The sequence below is a fragment of the Hibiscus syriacus genome, unplaced genomic scaffold (genome assembly GCF_006381635.1).
Source record: "Hibiscus syriacus cultivar Baekdansim isolate YM2019G1 unplaced genomic scaffold, ASM638163v2 tig00117002_pilon, whole genome shotgun sequence".
In the NCBI taxonomy this organism is placed as follows: Eukaryota; Viridiplantae; Streptophyta; class Magnoliopsida; order Malvales; family Malvaceae; genus Hibiscus; species Hibiscus syriacus.
Window position 1 is genome coordinate 673,977 of NW_024063518.1, and position 18,481 is coordinate 692,457.

The 18,481-nt window shown below is 35.6% G+C and overlaps 1 protein-coding gene and 1 pseudogene across 1 annotated transcript; both read right to left on the reverse strand.

Moving 5' to 3' along the window:
* Positions 1-5,674: 5,674 nt before the first annotated feature.
* LOC120194850 lies at positions 5,675-7,206 on the reverse strand. Its single transcript, XM_039197031.1, has one exon. It carries the CDS (start codon positions 7,046-7,048, stop codon positions 5,675-5,677), a length of 1,374 nt encoding a protein of 457 aa, XP_039052962.1. The 5' UTR covers positions 7,049-7,206.
* Positions 7,207-13,919: 6,713 nt separating this feature from the next.
* Positions 13,920-17,555, reverse strand: LOC120194857 (annotated as a pseudogene).
* Between the last annotated feature and the right edge of the window lie 926 nt (positions 17,556-18,481).

Sequence of the window (18,481 nt, forward strand, 5' to 3'; positions counted from 1 at the left end):
CATTAGGACATGACATCGGGGCTATCCTAATTTCTCCAGAAGGGAGTCACTACCCATTTACTAGCAGACTCAACTTCGATTGCACCAATAACATGGAAAAGTATGAAGCATGTGTCTTGGGTATCCGAGATGCACTAGGGCAAGGCATAAAGACCTTACGGATATATGGAGATTCAACATTAGTAATCTATCAGCTCCGCGAAGAGTGGGAAACCAATGATGTAAAGTTGTTAAAGTACCGAAAACTAGTACTGAATCTGCTCGAAGAGTTCGACGAAATCACCTTCCACTATGTGCCAAGAGAAGAAAATCAAATGGCTGACGTTTTAGCTACCTTGGCAGCCGCATTCAAGGCTGGCGAGAAGGCTGAAATGATGCCAATCGACATGCAGTCGTATGAGTACCCGGCTCATTGTTACCAAATTGAAGAACTGAAAGACACTAAGCCTTGGTACTACTACATTCTACAGTACATCAAGCATCAGAGTTATCCAGAAGAAGCCAAAGAAATCGATAAGAGAACCTTTAGAAGGATGGCAGTTGGATACGTCCTTGACGGAGAGGTTTTATACAAGAAAAGCCATAATCAAGTCATGTTAAGGTGCGTCGATGCCGAAGAGGCAAAAATGATAGTGGAAGAAGTACATGATGGAGTTTGTGGAGCACATGCAAATGGACATATGATGTCAAGACAAATAATGAGATGCAGATATTTTTGGTCCACACTGGAAGGCGATTGCATCAACTATGCTAGAAGATGTCATAAATGTCAGATTTACGGAGATAAAATCAATGTTCCACCTCATCCACTTCATGTAATGATGTCACCATGGCCTTTCTCTGTGTGGGGCATGGACGTTATCGGGCAAATTCATCCGAAGGCTTCAAATGGTCACCGTTTCATCCTTGTAGCCATCGTTTACTTCACAAAATGGGTAGAAGCTGCATCGTATGCCAATGTCACTCAGTCCACTATTTGCAAGTTTCTGAAGAAAGAGATTATATGTCGGTATGGTCTACCTGAGAGGATCATCACCGATAACGCTACAAACTTAAACAACAAAATGATGAACGCTGCTTGTGAACAGTTCAACATAAAACATCACAATTCCACTGCTTACAGACCAAAGATGAACGGAGAAGTAGAAGCAGCAAACAAAAACATTAAGAAGATAGTGGAAAAAACGACTGAAACTTACAAAGACTGGCATGAGAAGTTGTCTTTCGCTTTGTTCGCCTATCGAACCTCGGTACGAACCTCGACTGGGGTAACTCCATTTTCACTAGCTTATGGAATAGAAGCAGTGCTACCCATTGAAGTAGAGATTCTGTCACTCCGGGTCTTGACAGAAGTCAAACTGGATGATGCAGAGTGGGTATAATCCAGATATGATCAGCTTAATCTGATAGATGAAAAGAGACTGTAAGCCATTCATCATGGCCAAATCTATCAGAAACGAATGATCCTAGCACATGACAAAAAGGTACGCCCGAGAATATTCCGCGAGGGAGATCTGGTGCTAAAAAGAATTTGGCCAGTCCAGAAAGATTTTCGAGGAAAATGGACGCCAAATTGGGAAGGACCTTACGTCGTGAAAAAGGCCTTCTCTAAAGGAGCCCTTGTCCTGGTTGAAATGAACGGACCTGAACTACCACATCCCATCAACTCGGATGCAGTCAAAAAGTACTTCGCTTAGGATGAAAACCCGAGAGGGCGTCCTAAGTTGAAAAAAAAAATAAAAAAAGAGGAAAAAAATAAAAAATCGTTTAGGGTGAAAACCCGAAAGGGCGTCCTAAATTGAAAAAATAAAAGGAAAAGAGAAAAAGAAAAGAAAAAGAAAAGAAAATAAGGTGGGTTCAAGATGAAAACCCGCAAAGGGCATCTTGCAACCAAGGATGGGTCCAAGTTGAAAACCCGAAAGGGCCATTTGGATATCAGTTCAATAAATCCAGACAGTGGAAGCATCCCGGCATCTGAATCTCCAACCAACTCAACAAGTCGGAGAAGGGTTGCACTCTCCAGAGCGTTGTCGCATTCTCAAAGATCCCTTGGCAAAGGCTGTGTTCAAAGTCACTTGACGGCTTTTCAGCTCAGAAGTGCCCACATTATCGAGATCTAAGACATTCATATACACACTTCATCATGTATTCATTTTCCAAAATGTTTGTCATGTATTATTTGATCTTTTCTCTCTTATGAATAAAGACAATCTTTCCTCTAAATCAATTCCGCTTGAGCATCTTGAATTGGATTTAAACCTAATGATTTATTTATTCTTGCAAAAGATAATCGCATATTACTGTACAAAGATTCATTGAAAAGTACAGGTACCCGAAAGCCGATCGAGGCTCATGTACATACTTTGAGATGGTCGAGAAGCAGCTCCCAAATCTGCACATCGGATTTAAACATTTGAAGAATTCAAGATCAGGGATCAGAACTTCAAGTTTTCAAAATCCAAAGTCAACAACAACAGGCCACCAGAGATCGAGATTTCTCTTCAGAGCCCAGGATAACACATGTTGCATATGCATTTTAGGCACACCTAAGAGCATTGCATTTATAGCATCACATATATGCATTTCAGGTTTTAGCTAGAGTCAATTTCAACTTGGTCGCGAAGGATATTGGACTCGAAGTGACACAATTTGTTCGAGAGTAGATTTCAACTTCACGACGAATGATATCTAGCTCGAAGCCAAACTTCACAATGAAAGGGTCATCCACGGTTTCAACTTCACGGCGAAGGGAATCGTGTCCACCCGCAACATACAATACTTAGATTTCAACTTCACGATGAAGGATATTCAAGTCAAGGCTCAACTTCACGACAAAGGGGCCATCCATGGTTTCAACTTCACGATGAAGGGAATCGTACCCACACATCTGTAATTTCAACTCCACGACGGAGGATATCGTGCCATTCGGGGCTCAACTTCACGACGAAGAGGCTTCCCAATTTCAGAGCCAATTTCAACTTCACAGCGAAGAATATTGGACTCAAGACAGCACAAGCTCAACTTCACAGCGAATGGGCGGCTGACTGTCAACAAATAAGTTCCCAATTTCAGAGCCAATTTCAACTTCACAACGAAGGATATTGGACTCAAGACAGCACAAGCTCAACTTCACAGCGAAGGGGCGACTGACTATCAACAAACTTTCCAGTTTCAGAGTCAATTTCAACTTCACAACGGAGGATATTAGACTCGGAACAATACTTGGATTTCAACCTCACAACGAAGGATATCCAATTCCAAGGCTCAACTTCACGACGGAGGGGCCATATACAATTCCAACAAAGGGCATCATACCCCAACAGATTGACTCAACTTCACGACGAAGGAGTCATCTGTAACACAGCCATGCCGAAGTCTTAAGGACAAGTTTCACGTTCACGACGAAGTATCTTGAGCCCGGAGACGATTCAGAGGCCACTTACTAAAAGCTTTGAGTTCGATTTCAACTTCACGACGAAGAATATCGCGCTCAGAAGCTTCAAGTCCAACTCAACCTCACGGCGAGGAAGCCATTTCGTGATTTCATTTAAATATCGGATTTCAACTCCACGACGGAGAACATTCGATAATGACGAAATTTGTGTCTTTTAATCTTTGCTCTATTTTCGTTACACGATAATAGGCAAAGAGAAGCAGCTGTGAACACACTATTTCGTCCCATCCTCATACCACACATTTATATATTTATGTTTATTTAACATATATATATATATATATATTTTCATTTCAATTGCAGGTCCATTCTGGCCCACATGGGACCCAAAATCAACTACCCAATGTTAAGCCCATTCCAAGCCAAACCCGATACAACCCTATCTCTCTTTCCTCGTCCAGCGCCGCTTGACTGAAAGCGTAGAGACCTCAGCCGGGGACTCTTCACCCCACGGCCGGTTTCCTCGGAATTTTGGTTGCATGAAACATCAAGTAAAAATGGATTAGAAACGTGGGACTCTCAACAACAAATGAGCAAGTATTTTAGTCCAAATAGGACTCAAAAATCAAGCTAAAAATAGTGTTTTTTTAGTATAAATAACCATTGTAATCAACAGTAGAGAACTACGAGTTTTACACGATTGATGTACACGAGATACCCTAGAAATTTGAGAGAATTTTCACAATTACTAGAGGCAAGCATCACACACAAACACACATACTAGAGAAAACCGAAGCATTGAGAACACTTGTAAAGCATTTCGAAGAGTAATAAGAAGATGTACATTTTTTTTTACCTTTCGTTTCGTTGGGTCTTCATTGCATGCATACGATTTTGTTATGATTAAAACCCCAAAAGAATCAAACCCCAACAAAGCTTTCGGCCGAGGATAAAAGGGGTTGTGTTTTTTTTTAAATATACTTTCGATCTACACCCCTGGAGGCCCTTTTTTTAAATCAAAAAACCCATTTGATTTTCTAAGAAAAGAGAGGAAAAGCTTTTGACAGGTCAAAAAAAATGTTTCTGTCGTCGATGATTAGAGGCCTCCGCCGTTGAACGGCGATGGCGAGGCGACGAAGAGGGGGTTGTTTTCTGGTTTTTGGAAGAACAATGATCTGTGTTCTTCATTTTGAAGAACAAAGGAGAGCACTTTACAAAAGGGTGGGGGGGACGCATTTGAGAAAGAGAAATAAGAATGTTAATTTATTTTTTTAACTCTTGTACTAAACCCATCAGACTATCACAACCCGATCCAAGCCATCGTCTGACCCGTGTGTTTTCTAATAAAAGTGGAGAAATCCCACTTTTGATCCCTTTCTGTTATAAAAGGTCTCGTTCCGATCCTAAATCTATTTTAATTCGGCATATAATTGTTATTTTCTTTTAATCTGAGCACCTAACTTTTTTAAAATTTCAATCCGACCCTTATATTATTATTTTCATCATTCTTATCATTTATTTTATAATGTATATACGTTTTTTATTTCATTCATATATCTATTATTATTTTATATAGTTTTTAATTTTTTTGTTATTTCTTTATTTAAGTACTATATCTTATACTATTATTAATATTTTTTTCTCTAATATTTAATTATCTAGTATTATTATTATTATTATTAAATATATATATATATATATATATATACTTTTTGTCCATTTTATTTATTGTTTTATCTAATATATGCTATTATTTTACATTTTCTTTATTTTAACATTTATATATAAGTATATGTGTGTTTTTCCTTTTGTGTATATTTTTCATGTTTTTACTCTTTTAGCACCTTAATATTTATCATTATCTTTCTTATTTTTCTTTTCATTTCTATTTTTCTTTTGTATTCGGTTAATTAAATCTAATATTCTTTTTAAGGGTACAATTTCAAATTCGTCAAAGGTAAGTTTTGGAATCGTTATTTTACCTTCTAATTTAAAATTAAAATTTTCGTAATTTAAGACAACTGAAAATTATGTAGTACCGAAAGGGCAGTTCAAGGGTACTAACCCTTTCTTGACTGTAACCGACTCCCGAATCTGACACATCTTTGGTAAGACGCAGATCAGGTAAGAAGGTATCTAATCAACCCATTTGTTTTAAAATAAATTATCGGTGGCGACTCTCAATTCATTTAATCCAAGTCGAAGCCCAATTCCGGGGCCCAACCGAAAGACGGTTACACAACTAGTCACTAAATAATATCAAGAGAGAGAGAGAAAAAATCAACGTCTGGCCGGAGGAGTAATCACCGGTGACAAATAAACTTGAGTTTGTATCACAGTTACACCAAACTTGAACCCCGGAACTACCGTGAAACCGACTCTAGCATCAGCATTTGCAGCGTTGATTTCACCATCGCACACATTTTCCATGTACACCTGGGAGAAGCCACAACCATTTTTCACCTGAAAGATGGAAACTTGTTCCTGCATTGAGAATCCCAAGCAATGCAAGAGCCAAAACCGCCTACACATCTCTGCAAAAGCTGTGAAAAAAGCTGTATCCGGGAACCCACTCGAGGTTACTAGTTTCCTTTGGTTCAAGTTGCCAAAAAATGAACACTCCATTTTAGAATGGACGAGGTTGAGGTACTTGGTTCTGATGAATTTAGCGAAACAAGAGTCTGGGTTTTGAGCTAAAAACGATTTTGGGTGAGCAGATTTCAGGCTCTTGAATGCGTTGAAATACTGCAGGGGGTCGAGCTGTTTTGTGGGGGAATCTTTTGTGAGCCCAAAATCGTGGGAGTTGAAGCCTTCCAACATCGTTTTACACACGAAAGATTCAAATGCAAAGCACCTATGGCTTTCTTTTGCAAAAACAGCTCCAGGTTCAATTGCTTCAGCAGCTGCAAGGAGATCCCATTTTGCCAACTCCATTTCCCTGACCATCATCTTCGTGAAACTGCGAGCAGATCTCAAAGAAAAGTGTAAAACTTGCACAAAATGACTCGGGTTCAAATTCATGGACTGGACATCATCAAACATGGACAAAGGCTCACTGGCGTTTAGCTTCTTTTCCAAGGACTTGTTACAGACAGTGCAGTCTTGAAGCTGCTTGTGAAGTAGAGCAATGTCTGAATCTTTATCTTCAACATGGGATTGCAGCTTCTTGATGGTGATCTCGTAAGTCCGCATCAAGCTTTGTTGTTCTTGAATCTCAGCAAGCATCAAAGTGACCTGAGGTGAAAGATGGAGCTCTTTCTTAAAAAACTTGAACTTTAGCTCCGAAAGAGCATGGAGCTCTTCCACAACAGCTTGGTCAGAAGCCTGAATAGCGTGGCCGTTGTAAGGGTGTTGAGCCATTTGCAGCTCGGCGTAAGCAGCTTTGATGGAAGTAACACCGGCGAAAACCTTGGCAAGCAGAGCTTCCAACACAGCTTTCTGCTTAACCTTGGAGTAGTCCCCTGCATGGGAAGAAGCTTTGCGGTTTGGTGTGGAATCATGGTGTTGGGAAGTAGTGAGAACACAGATCCCAACCCCTTTGCTGGAAGCAATTTTTCTAGCGCTTCTTAGGTTGATTACTTTCTGGAGAGTTCTTGCTAGTCTGCTCTTGTTATTGCTGTTCGATAAAGTTGATTCGGGTTTGATTGTTTCCATTGTGGTGAGATGAAATTACAAGCAACTTGATTTTGGAGCATGAAAATGATAACAGAGGTTTTTGGTTATTGGAAAGGAAATCAGGGGAAAATAAAGTTAATAGGATGGATAGGTTTGAAAAGCAACATAAGAAGACAGCTTTGAGTATTAGACTGGAGTTAAAGACGAAACTGGGATTCAAAACAAAGACAAAGTGAAATGTTTAAATACTTGACAAATATGTATATCAATAATATGAGTTAAATTTAGAGGTCATGGCCGAAAGAAGATAGCGACTACAATGTCCATAACTAGGCTTAAATTGTTGATAACAGAACAGATTCTGTTGACCCATGTGACCCATTATTGAACATGAAATCTTCTATCCTAATCAATTTTTATGATAAGACATTTCGTTGATTTTCCTTTTAACGTAGTTCAGAGTTTAGGGATAAAACAAATACTGTAGATATTATGGTTTGAATGAAAATGTATTCTTTACAGTTGTATCAACGATTGAATTCACCCATTAAGTTAATACTAAAATCTACGTATTATCTACGTTACAACGATGCCGATTACAATTAGGGGACATAACTTGAGACGCTACAGTTAATGTTTATAGCTTTGCATGATGAGAAATAAGTAACGCTGCTTGTGTGTTAGGCAGATCAAACAAACATCATCATTAATTTTTCATGGATAAAGCATGTAATCGCTAATAATCATTAAATCTACCACACGCGCCTAATATATATAATATAGGCATGCAATGCAAGCATGCAATTCGTTACAATATTAAACTACCAGCTTCAAGATCAAAGGTTTCAACCTTGCAACTTTTCTAGAGAAGGGGCATGCGTGCGTTTAAATATTTACAGTGCTTTTTCATCATATAATATATGTTGTGTCGGAGCTTAAATAGTGTATATCTGTTAGATTCAAATTTTGCTAATATGTCACATTTTATTTTCAAATTGCAACACTACTTGGGGAAAGAGGAATTGGAGTTAAACAAGAAGCAATCATATGTACGAAATGTTGAACAAGCTAAATTCATATCTTAAAATCCAGCTTCTTGCTTTAATTTTTATTCGGCTCCTGCTTTGTACTAATACCATAAACTTGTCAGCCTCGGCAAGCATAAATGTCTCATCATAAAATATGGAATCCAGCAGCAATGATAAGATACGGTGGTGAAAACCGCTGTTTCTTCTCACTGTGAGAGGGGCCATTGGGCGACAGTTCATATCCCTTTAATGTCCAAAAATGATCAGGAAAATTCACGTGATTGTCACTGTTACTCGAAGCAAAACCTAAATTCTCCGACAACATGTGTAATTGTTAAGCATCTTTGGCAGCCAGCCCCTTTAACAGTTCGAGGGATTTTTAAGGTATTGAGTTTCTTTGATGGGATGGGAGTCAATCTTTTTGGCTACCTAGCACTAAAATAGTAAGGGTAAATATATTGTTTCTCATTAAATTTTACGTTCTTTTCTATTTTATTTATTGTATTTTTAACTTTTTTTAATTTATTGATTAAATTTTACAGATTGAATTATTTTAATCACTCCTATGTTATTTCTCTAATATTGAGATGACATGTAATTTTTTTATTATTTTTTAAGTCACCATGTGTTTTATTATTTTTTATTAGTATAATTTGTAATGACTTCTCATTAAATTTCTCAATCCACCGACCACCCTCTGCTGCACGTTCCATCGCCTTTCAATCCAAATTTACCATTTTCATTCGAACCCAAAGCAATGTAAAAAAAATCTCTCAGCCCATAATCATCACCACAGTAAAAAAAAAACCACCACTCTGCATTTCACTCTTATCACTCTATCAATCACCTCCTGTGGACTACCACCAAACCCATAATACAACCAAGAATCATTTTAATCCCTCACTGTAAAATCAAATACCAACCCAAATATTGAAACAAACACACAATATCACAACCATCAACAACATCAAAAAGATTAAAAAAATGAAGAACAAAAGAAAGAGAGATGGACGAAAGTGAGAATGCCACTATATCTTGTTTGGTGTTGATCTAACGGTGGAATAGAAGACGTTTGGAAATAAAGAAGTCAAAGAGTTTTGGTTTAGATCCATCAACTTTGAGATTTTTTTTTGTGAAAATGACGTTGGATTCGTGTTCAAGAGATGGGAAATAGTCTGTATGAAAATTTTGGGATTCAACGTCACCATCAATGAAGGTAGACAGTGGTTGGAATAAAAATAATGTGGTGACCGGCGGCGGCAACCGACAAATTATTTGCAAAGTAGAGAGAAAATTGGGGGAAAGAAAAGAAAAAAATAAAGAAGAAAAAGAATTTTATAAAGGATTTGAAACGATGTCATTTTGGTTTATATTTGAGTTTTTCAAAACGACGACTTTTTGAACTTATTTCATGTCATAACACTGTTAAATAGTTAACGGCAGAGTGACCAAAATAGTTGCAATTCGAAAGTTTAATGAGCAAATTGAAAAAATTGAAAGTGCATTAAATAAAATAGAAGAGAGAAAAATTTAGTGAAAAACAATATAATTTACCCAAATAATAAAATAAAAGCAAAAAAAAAGGATAGTAAAGCAGGAGATAATGTAATCCAACTAGAAACAAAAGTTAAGGCTCATCATTGCTTGGTGTAATTAACAAATCAGATCGTATCTATAGAAGAATTTTGGAGTACTTAACTGGAATAATTCTAATTTAACTGTAAACGCGTGCACGCGTTTAGGGAGAAATTGGGGAAAGTGAAGTGAGTTTGATGCGTTTCATGTATCAACAATGGAATGAAAATATTTGTATTATATCATATTTGTTTGAAGACTTCAGATCATGCCTTGTTAATATGCTTTTACAAAAGACAGTAACATTATATAAAAGCACTGTATTTTAGTTATTTATTTATTAACAATGTCATGATTGGTTTGAAAATCAATAGAAATCTAGGTTACAAAAGAGATACGGGGGCAAAAACGCTAACATTCTCAGCTACATCATGGGCAGTGCCTGCCTGTGTATCCGGCTCTGTATGTTTAAAATGAAATGCTTGAATGAGGCTGAAATATGTGTACTTTTTTTTCAATGAATTGATGAGAATTTATTGATTTTATGAGAGCAAATTGCAATGGAATTATTAACAATTAAACCCTAGTAGAGTTTAGACGGTAGTTGAGAATTCAAATTTATTACTAGAAATATAAACGAAATCAAACTCAAATATTAATTAACTTAACTCAAAAATTAAAAATTTTAAATATAAACTTGACTCGAACTCAAAAATCTAAAATTTTTAAACTCGATTCAAACCCAAAAAGAATCAAACTAAAAAAAATTCAAAAAACTTTAAAACTCAAGACTAACTCAAACTCTATTCAAGCTTTGAGCTCGACAGAGCTCATTTCAAGCCGCTGCCCTAGGCCATGAGCCATAATGGTGGCCCATTGACCCAGTCCGTACGTACCACTTCTCGCTAGTTGCCTCTTATTTATTGAGTCCAGCTTCCACTCCCTCCTCTTTCTCAATCGATATGGGATTCTGAATCACCACGATTCTTCACCCTGAACACTGGTGGGGCTGAAGAATCTCACTCGATTGCTTCTTTTTCTTTCATATGATTCTTAATTTGTTGTATTTCTGATTTTAATTCAGGTTCTGGAATTGGTTGGGAACGCTGCACGTGATAACAAGAAGAACAGGATCATCCCCAGACGTGCTGCTCGCTGTGAGGAACGATGAAGAATTGGGGAAGCTTCTCGCCGGCGTCACCATCGCTCACGGTGGAGTCTTACCAAACATCAACCCAGTTTTTCTGCCAAAGAACCCAAGTCTCCATCGAAGACAACCAAGTCTCCAAAGAAAGCTTAGTCTGATTAATAAACTCGGATTAGTTGAGGCTTTAGGTTTTTTAGATTGTAAGTTCTTTGGGTGGGTTTTCTTTGTGCTTTTGCTGGGCTGGGGATGAGTTTTTAAAGCAAAGACGAAGATGTGTAAAAAAAACCATTATCATATGCTACTTTTAATGGAAATGGAACATCTTGTTTCTGTTCTTGGCATAATATTTAGCTCACTCTGTGTATACCAATAGCTTCCATGAGTTAATATTGATATATGCTATTAGTTTTAAATTTATGCCATCTGGTTTTGTTGATCATATTAGGAAGCAACTGCTATTTCTGTTGCAAGTAAACTCATGTAGTTTATTATATGATAAATTGGATTTTAGTTTCAATGTCAAACTTGATTCTTACTCTGAAAATACAGAAAGTAAAGAAACTCTTAAGGCAATATGGCTTATGTGGTGAGGTAGAAGACGTTGGGCCTCGAAGGACATTCTCAGATGGCTCTAAAAATGTAGTTTAATAAAAAAGGAATCCAAAAAATATTTTTTATTGGCGCTCAACTTATATATGAATGATTGAGAATAGGTTCAAATCTTGTTTCTCATTGGTTTGCTAAAAAATACGCGGATTGCAGTTAATCACTCTTGAACCGTCGACTCATAACTGGTGAATTTGGAATTTCAATTCAGGTTCTGGAATTAGGAAGTAAACACCAAAAATTAAAATTGCAAAACACTAACAGCTATGAACCCTTGTTAATTTCATTAATTTTATTTTACATAATTTGTATGTTATTTTCATGTGCATAATTTAATCCCTATCATATAATCGGATTAAAAGTTTAAGGTTTAAAGCTTATGATTTATGATTTAGGGTTTAGAATTTATGTTTAAAATTTAGGATATAATCTAACAAGTGTTTAATTAAATGAGCTTTTATTTTTCTTTTAGTACCCTATCACATAATCTGATTAAAGGTTTAGGGTTTAAAAGTTAGTGTTTATGATTCAAAGTTTAGGGTTTAAAATTTAAGGTTTAAGGTTTATAGTTTAGAGATTAAGATGTAATCTAACATGTGATTAATTAAATGAGTTTTTATTTTTCTTTTAGTAATATATAATGTAACAATTAGACTTAAGTTAATTAAAAAAAGGTAAAGTATAGTAATAGTCACTGAACATTTTCGAAACTTGCATTTAGGTCCCCCAACTTTTAAAACTTGCAATACAGTCCCCAAACATTTAATCCGTTTGCAATATAATCCCCACACCTATGAATATTAGGGTAAATTATATAAATGGTCACTAAACTTTTTAGGCACTTAAATTTAGGTCCCCCAACTTTTAAAAATTACAAAACAATTCTCAATTTCATTCTAAACCACAAATTCCAAAGTAATTCAATTTCATTCTAAACTCTAAATTCCAAAATAATTCAATTACATTCTAAAACCCAAATTCTAAAATACTTCAATTTCTGTCTTTTTTATAAACGACGCCAATGTCACTAAATTATTAATTAATTTACTTTTTATATTTAAAAACATATGATAATTTTTTAATATTAAATTAAAGACATGAATTTTTTTTTCAATAGTAAGAATGTATGATAATATTTCATTTATTTAAAAATAATATATTTCTGATTATTTGTGTATGTTTTTATATCTAATCATACGTGTTAATATATTTTATATCTTTCACATAAATATTAAGAGCAGAGTCAAAAGTTTATATACGAGTTATGTTAATTATAGTAATGATGTATAAATATATTTTATTTTTATATTATTTCTATTATAATTAAAATATAAATATTACCATGATAATTAAATATTTATTTATTTATTACATCGAATATTTTTTGTAGAAAAATTATTTAATAAAATCATTAAAAAAACACAATAAAAAAATAAACACTGAAGTTGACTACTTCAAAAATAAAATAAAAAATCAATAATTTAATATAATATACCCTAAGTTGATGATAACAATCAACTCAAAAGAGATGGGGTTTGTGCCATGTTTTCGTAACATACGTAAACTTTCTATTTCATGGTCACGTATTCTTTTAGTTCTAGCACGATCTATTTTTTAATTTTTTAATATAGGTAAAAAAATGTTATTTTCTTTAAAAGTTTTAAATTCAAACAATTGTGTTTGTAGGGTATATCTATATTGTTAATAAATTATTATTTTTGAATAAATACTATCTTATAATCACATCAAACTATTAAAAAAAATTAAATTATAATTGAAATAAATAAAAATTATAAGGATGTCAATTGGGGATTTTGATTCTTAATTTTTTTTCATTGAGAGATTGTATTTTTTTATTCAATTTCTTCCATAATCATTTTTTATATTTAAATTATTGAAGATCACTAAATTTACATTTACGATGAGGGAGTGTATTTTTTTCTTCACGAAAGTAAAAAAATCAAAACGCTATCACGTTCTTAAAGATAATCTATTATATTTCTCCTTAAATTGAAGTATTTTAGAATTTGGGATTTAGAATGTAATTGAATTATTTTGGAATTTAGGGTTTAGAATGAAATTGAATTACTTTGAAATTTGGGATTTATAATGAAATTGAGGAATGTTTTGTAAGTTTTCAAAGTTGAGGGACCTAAATTCAAGTGCCTAAAAAGTTCAATGACCATTTATATGATTTACCCTAATTTTCATAGGTGCGGGGACTATATTACAAACAAATTAAATGTTTGGGGACTGTATTACAAGTTTTAAAAGTTGAGGGACTTAAATGCAAACTTCAGAAATGTTCTGTGACCATTACTATACTTTACCCTTAAAAAAATTAAAATTTAAGAGTAGTTGTATTATAGAATTTTTAATATATTTTTAAAAATTTATAATTATCAATAATGTATTTTTATAATGTAATTTTAAAAAATCTAAAATTATAATATAACATTTTTTGAGCTGCTCACGAGCTTTTTAATTTGAGTATCAAGTAGTTCGTTTTGGCTCGTTAAAAACTCGAGTCGAGCTCGAGTCGAGTCCATTCAATCCGAGTATTTATCAAGTCTATATCGAGTCGATCTCGAGTAGCTCGCGATCTGTCTCGTCTCATTTACAGTCCTAGTTATTACTATGCACCCATTTAAGTGAATCATCTTTACAGCAATTTTATCTCCATGGATACTAACAAAACCTGGAATCTAATATATTTTGAATTCAAACTCGATCATCAACATTTCCATGACTCAAAAACAATCTTTTACCGCAATTTTCCATCTCCACGGGATGTTGCCAAAACCTGGGAGCTAATTGTATTTTTTGAATTCAAACTCGAGCATCAACATTTCCATCACCAGAAAAGCTTCAGAGTCCAAAGAAACCCAGTTCACTGGCTCTCTCCTTCTCAAAGGTTTCAAAGTATTGATATATGATTGTCACGGCAAGCTATATTCCTGTACCCTAACCGAATGCTCCCATGAAGTCAGCTAGGACGGTTAATGCACCAATGCACATTCCGCTAAATGCGGCTGCAGTTGGTATGTATTGGTTCAGCTCCTTCTGCAGATTTGAATCTCTATGTCCAGGCATCACCATTTGTTGTTCCTGCAAAGAAAACACTACATTGGGGCGTCAGAAATACACCCAGTAAAACTTTTTAGGACCTTTAAAATCTCTCGTAACATTCGGCATCAAAGCACAAGAAATCATTATTATTCTTTAAAAGGAAAGAATGTAACGTAAATCAACAAAAGAAATGAGTGTTGACATTGTGCAATCACATATTAGGCAAACAAACTCAAGATGAACCAAGTTTTGAATACACGTAAGAGGAAACCAAACAAGATTAAGCTAAACCAGTGATTGAATGTTTCCAGATGGAAGAGTGAAAATGAAACCTATGGTAACACCCTAACAGAAAAGAAAAACAAACAAACAGATGGATGAGAAACAAAATAACTTGAAACTTTACCTTGAGCCGCTTAGCCACATCTCTGGCAGAAGAACCAGAAACTTCAATCCAAGTTTTTGAAAACAAGGCACCAAAAGCATGAACACAAGATAAAATAGAGCATGGAAGGGATTTGCTGCCATGTCTGCCAAGCTGCAAGAAAAATCAGAAAAACCAGGGATCAGCCCAAAAGACGGAAATTAAGCATTCCAAATGTGTAGGGTGCACTGAACTGTGTTAAAAATATTGAAGATAAATAACTTCTAACCTTGCAGGTGCAGTAACATTGTCCGCTAGACCACCAACAGGAATGAACTGACCGCCTGAATATTCAGATTCCTTCCACTTACCCAACAGGTTCACAAAGAAGTTACCACTGTACTTCCTGTACAGCAACTGCAGAAAAATAAATACAGTTATGGGAGTTCAATATTAAAAGTAAAAGGAAGCCTTTCATATTAACCCTTGATACCTGGGAGATGAAATAAAGATTTGAAACAAGAGCAGACTGCAGGATGATAGGCATGTTTGAGGTCTAGAATAGCTTAATGGTATATGACCCTTGTTGTCACGAGCATTCTTTGATCTTACGGGCAAAACAACACAAAAACCTTGGAAGTAGATGACAATAAGGAAGATCAAAACTGTTGCTAGCAAACTTGTAACATTCGGAAGATTCTGCAGATTGAAAGCCTCAAGGAGTGCCCGAGCTTTGTCTGTCCTAGTTATCAATAGATGGAACATGGCAATGACAGCACCTTCAAATTCAGCCCCTCGACCACTGTTGATAGTTGTAGGGCTGAATGCTTTCCAGATTATGTTTTCACTGCACAATTAAAATAGAATCAGGATAACCATGTGCTGAAATACATTGAGTGAGTCAAAAAGGGAAAACAATGTGATAACCTACCAGATATTGGTGGCTACGAAAAGGGAGATACCAGAGCCCAAACCATATCCCTTCTGGAGAAGTTCATCCAGGCAGATTACGATGATTCCAGCAAAGCAAAGTTTAATGATAATAAGAATGGCATTCCCCACACCAAGCTGATCAACACTGCCATACATGCCAGACAGTACATATGCCACTGCCTCACCAACAGCTTTTGAGCCCCATTTCTGAGAAACACACGTAGAAGCACAAAAGGAAATCATAAAGGAAAGATTGTAAAAATACAGTTTGAGCTATCACAAGTAATTGCTTGATCAGCACTGCACAAGCCCAATAACATCAAAGTTGTAGGACGTTACGAATAAAAAATTAGAAGTTTATCTACTCTAAGGGGCAAAAAAGGAAGAAAAAAGACCAACCTTTTTCATTGGGGGTAAAAGGTGATTCTATCAAATAGTAAATAACTATGTTATAGATGAATGTGAGAAACACTTACAGGAGTGCACGATCCTCACGAACACTGTTGTCCACCTCAATGATTTTTGAACCAGCCAGGAGTTGCATCACCAAACCAGATGTCACAATGGGGGTAATGCCAAGTTCCATAACAGTTCCACGGTTTGATGCAAGTATAACACGCATCCAGTAGAAGGGATCAGCACCCGTTGTAGAGTGTATACCATAAAGTGGAAGCTGACTGCATACCAGAAAGATGAAAAGGGAGACAACAGTGTAGGTGACCTTCTCTCTAAAAGCAATTTTCCTATCAGGGCTCTGAACCTCAGGCAGAAATGAAAGGAATGGTCTAACCAGATGCAGCACTCTGAACCCTCCTCCCATATTGATTATTCAGAACTGAATTACACCATTAATTCAGCAATAGATTTTTAGTTAAGATCTTGCAACAAATATAATGCATTTAAGAATATACAAAAACAAAAGATTAAGGAAGAGCAGGTATTAGTGAGGCCAGACCTCTCACTAATAGTAAGAATCAACAAACAACCAATGCCCATTAATTAACTGAAAAGTAGAAACATGTTCCTAAGCGTCAGCAAATAACTAGAATACAAATATGCATGAATCCTTGAATAGTTAGTATTCGACTTGATATCAATCTCTAAATAGTTCATCCAATTCATACAACTATAATAATTATTACACATATAGGTCTAAGTACTGAAAAATAAACGGTTTCTATCTACAAGCAAATCAAGGAGAGACATGTAAGGAATAAATGAAAGAAACTTAAAATTTTAAAGCTGACGAAGCTATAAAGAACAAATAGTCTCTCATTACAGTATAACCTATTAAACAGCATTAAGTCAAACTATTAATTTGACAGGCATACCTATTAATCCAACTTACCAATCAGATACTACTGTCAACAATAAAGAAATAAACTCCATTTATGTTATTCAGGCGATGCACGGTTACGATAATTGTAGAAATTAATCTTTTGCAACAGCTAAAGTAAAATGGAAAACCAAAATAAATTCACGCCTAAAGAGAGATCAATTTAAATACCAGCAGAACTACAAATAAGTTAAGTAAATATGGTAAATCAACATTTCAGGAAAAAAGACATTGTATAATATTTTACACACGCAAATCTAGATCCCGAATCATCTCGGAAAATCTTTTTCAAGTAAAGAGACAGTCAATAAACTACAGTAAATGAGACAAAAGGAAAGAAAGCAAAGAGAGAAAAAGAATCGGACGCATATAGTGAGGATTGCGTGCAGATCCGAGCAGATCGAAAATCAACAAGTGAATCCTAGAAGAGTTCCTTTAGAAAAAATATTTTGGGATTTCAGATTGAAGATTTACCGTGCTGACATCTTCATAGCTCATGATTGGATTTGGACCTCTACTTAGGTCTTTTAGGCCTATCTGTATCTTGACTCTGGGTTTCGGTTTTCCGTTTTTGGTCTAACTAAAGAGTTATATATATAAATTGAGGGTTACGATCCAATTACACTATATAAAATTAAAGGTAAACTATGTCAAATACTATTTATTTTTAATTTCGGGCTTGAAAATGTCACTGACGTTTTAATTTTGTCAATTTTAATACAGACGTTTATGTTTCACTGCAATTTTGTCACTCCACCATTAATCCGTTAACGGGACAATGACATGGTATCTTTGTTCCGTGATGGCAATGACATGACTCCCTCGTCAAAACGACGTCGTTTGACACGACCGTTTGATGCTCTAAAAGCTCAAAACGACGTTGTTTTATTGATGAAATATTTTTTTTCATATAATTCAAACCGTAGACCTTTAGAATACAAAACTAAATACCCAACCACTAAACTAACTTAAAAACTCAGTATAATCTTAAAAAAACTAAATACTCCACTATTACGCCTCAGCCTCGGTTCGTTTCGCTGGGAGAGGAACCGGGAAAGCCTAACCTTACCACACTCACCATTTTCTCTAACCCCGATGACTTGGCTCAAAAGTGCCTGGAACTGCCTCCCATATTGCTACACGATGCCAGGAATACCCCAGCCTTGGAAGGTGATAGATTTCAGTCATCTTCTTCTTTCAGAATGGGAAGTGCGTGTTACGGATCCTTTCGTGGGGCAGTAGTAGTCCCGAGAGGGTGCACCTTGGCTCCATGGTTCTTAGCAAGAGAGGAACGTACAAAGCAAAAGGTTTTTCTTGGTTCTTTGAGAAGAAGGACCTTCAAGGCTAGCAGAGGAATAGCTATGTCTTCCCATCTTCTGGTGATAGAGACAGTGAATGCAGCACCGAAGAAGAA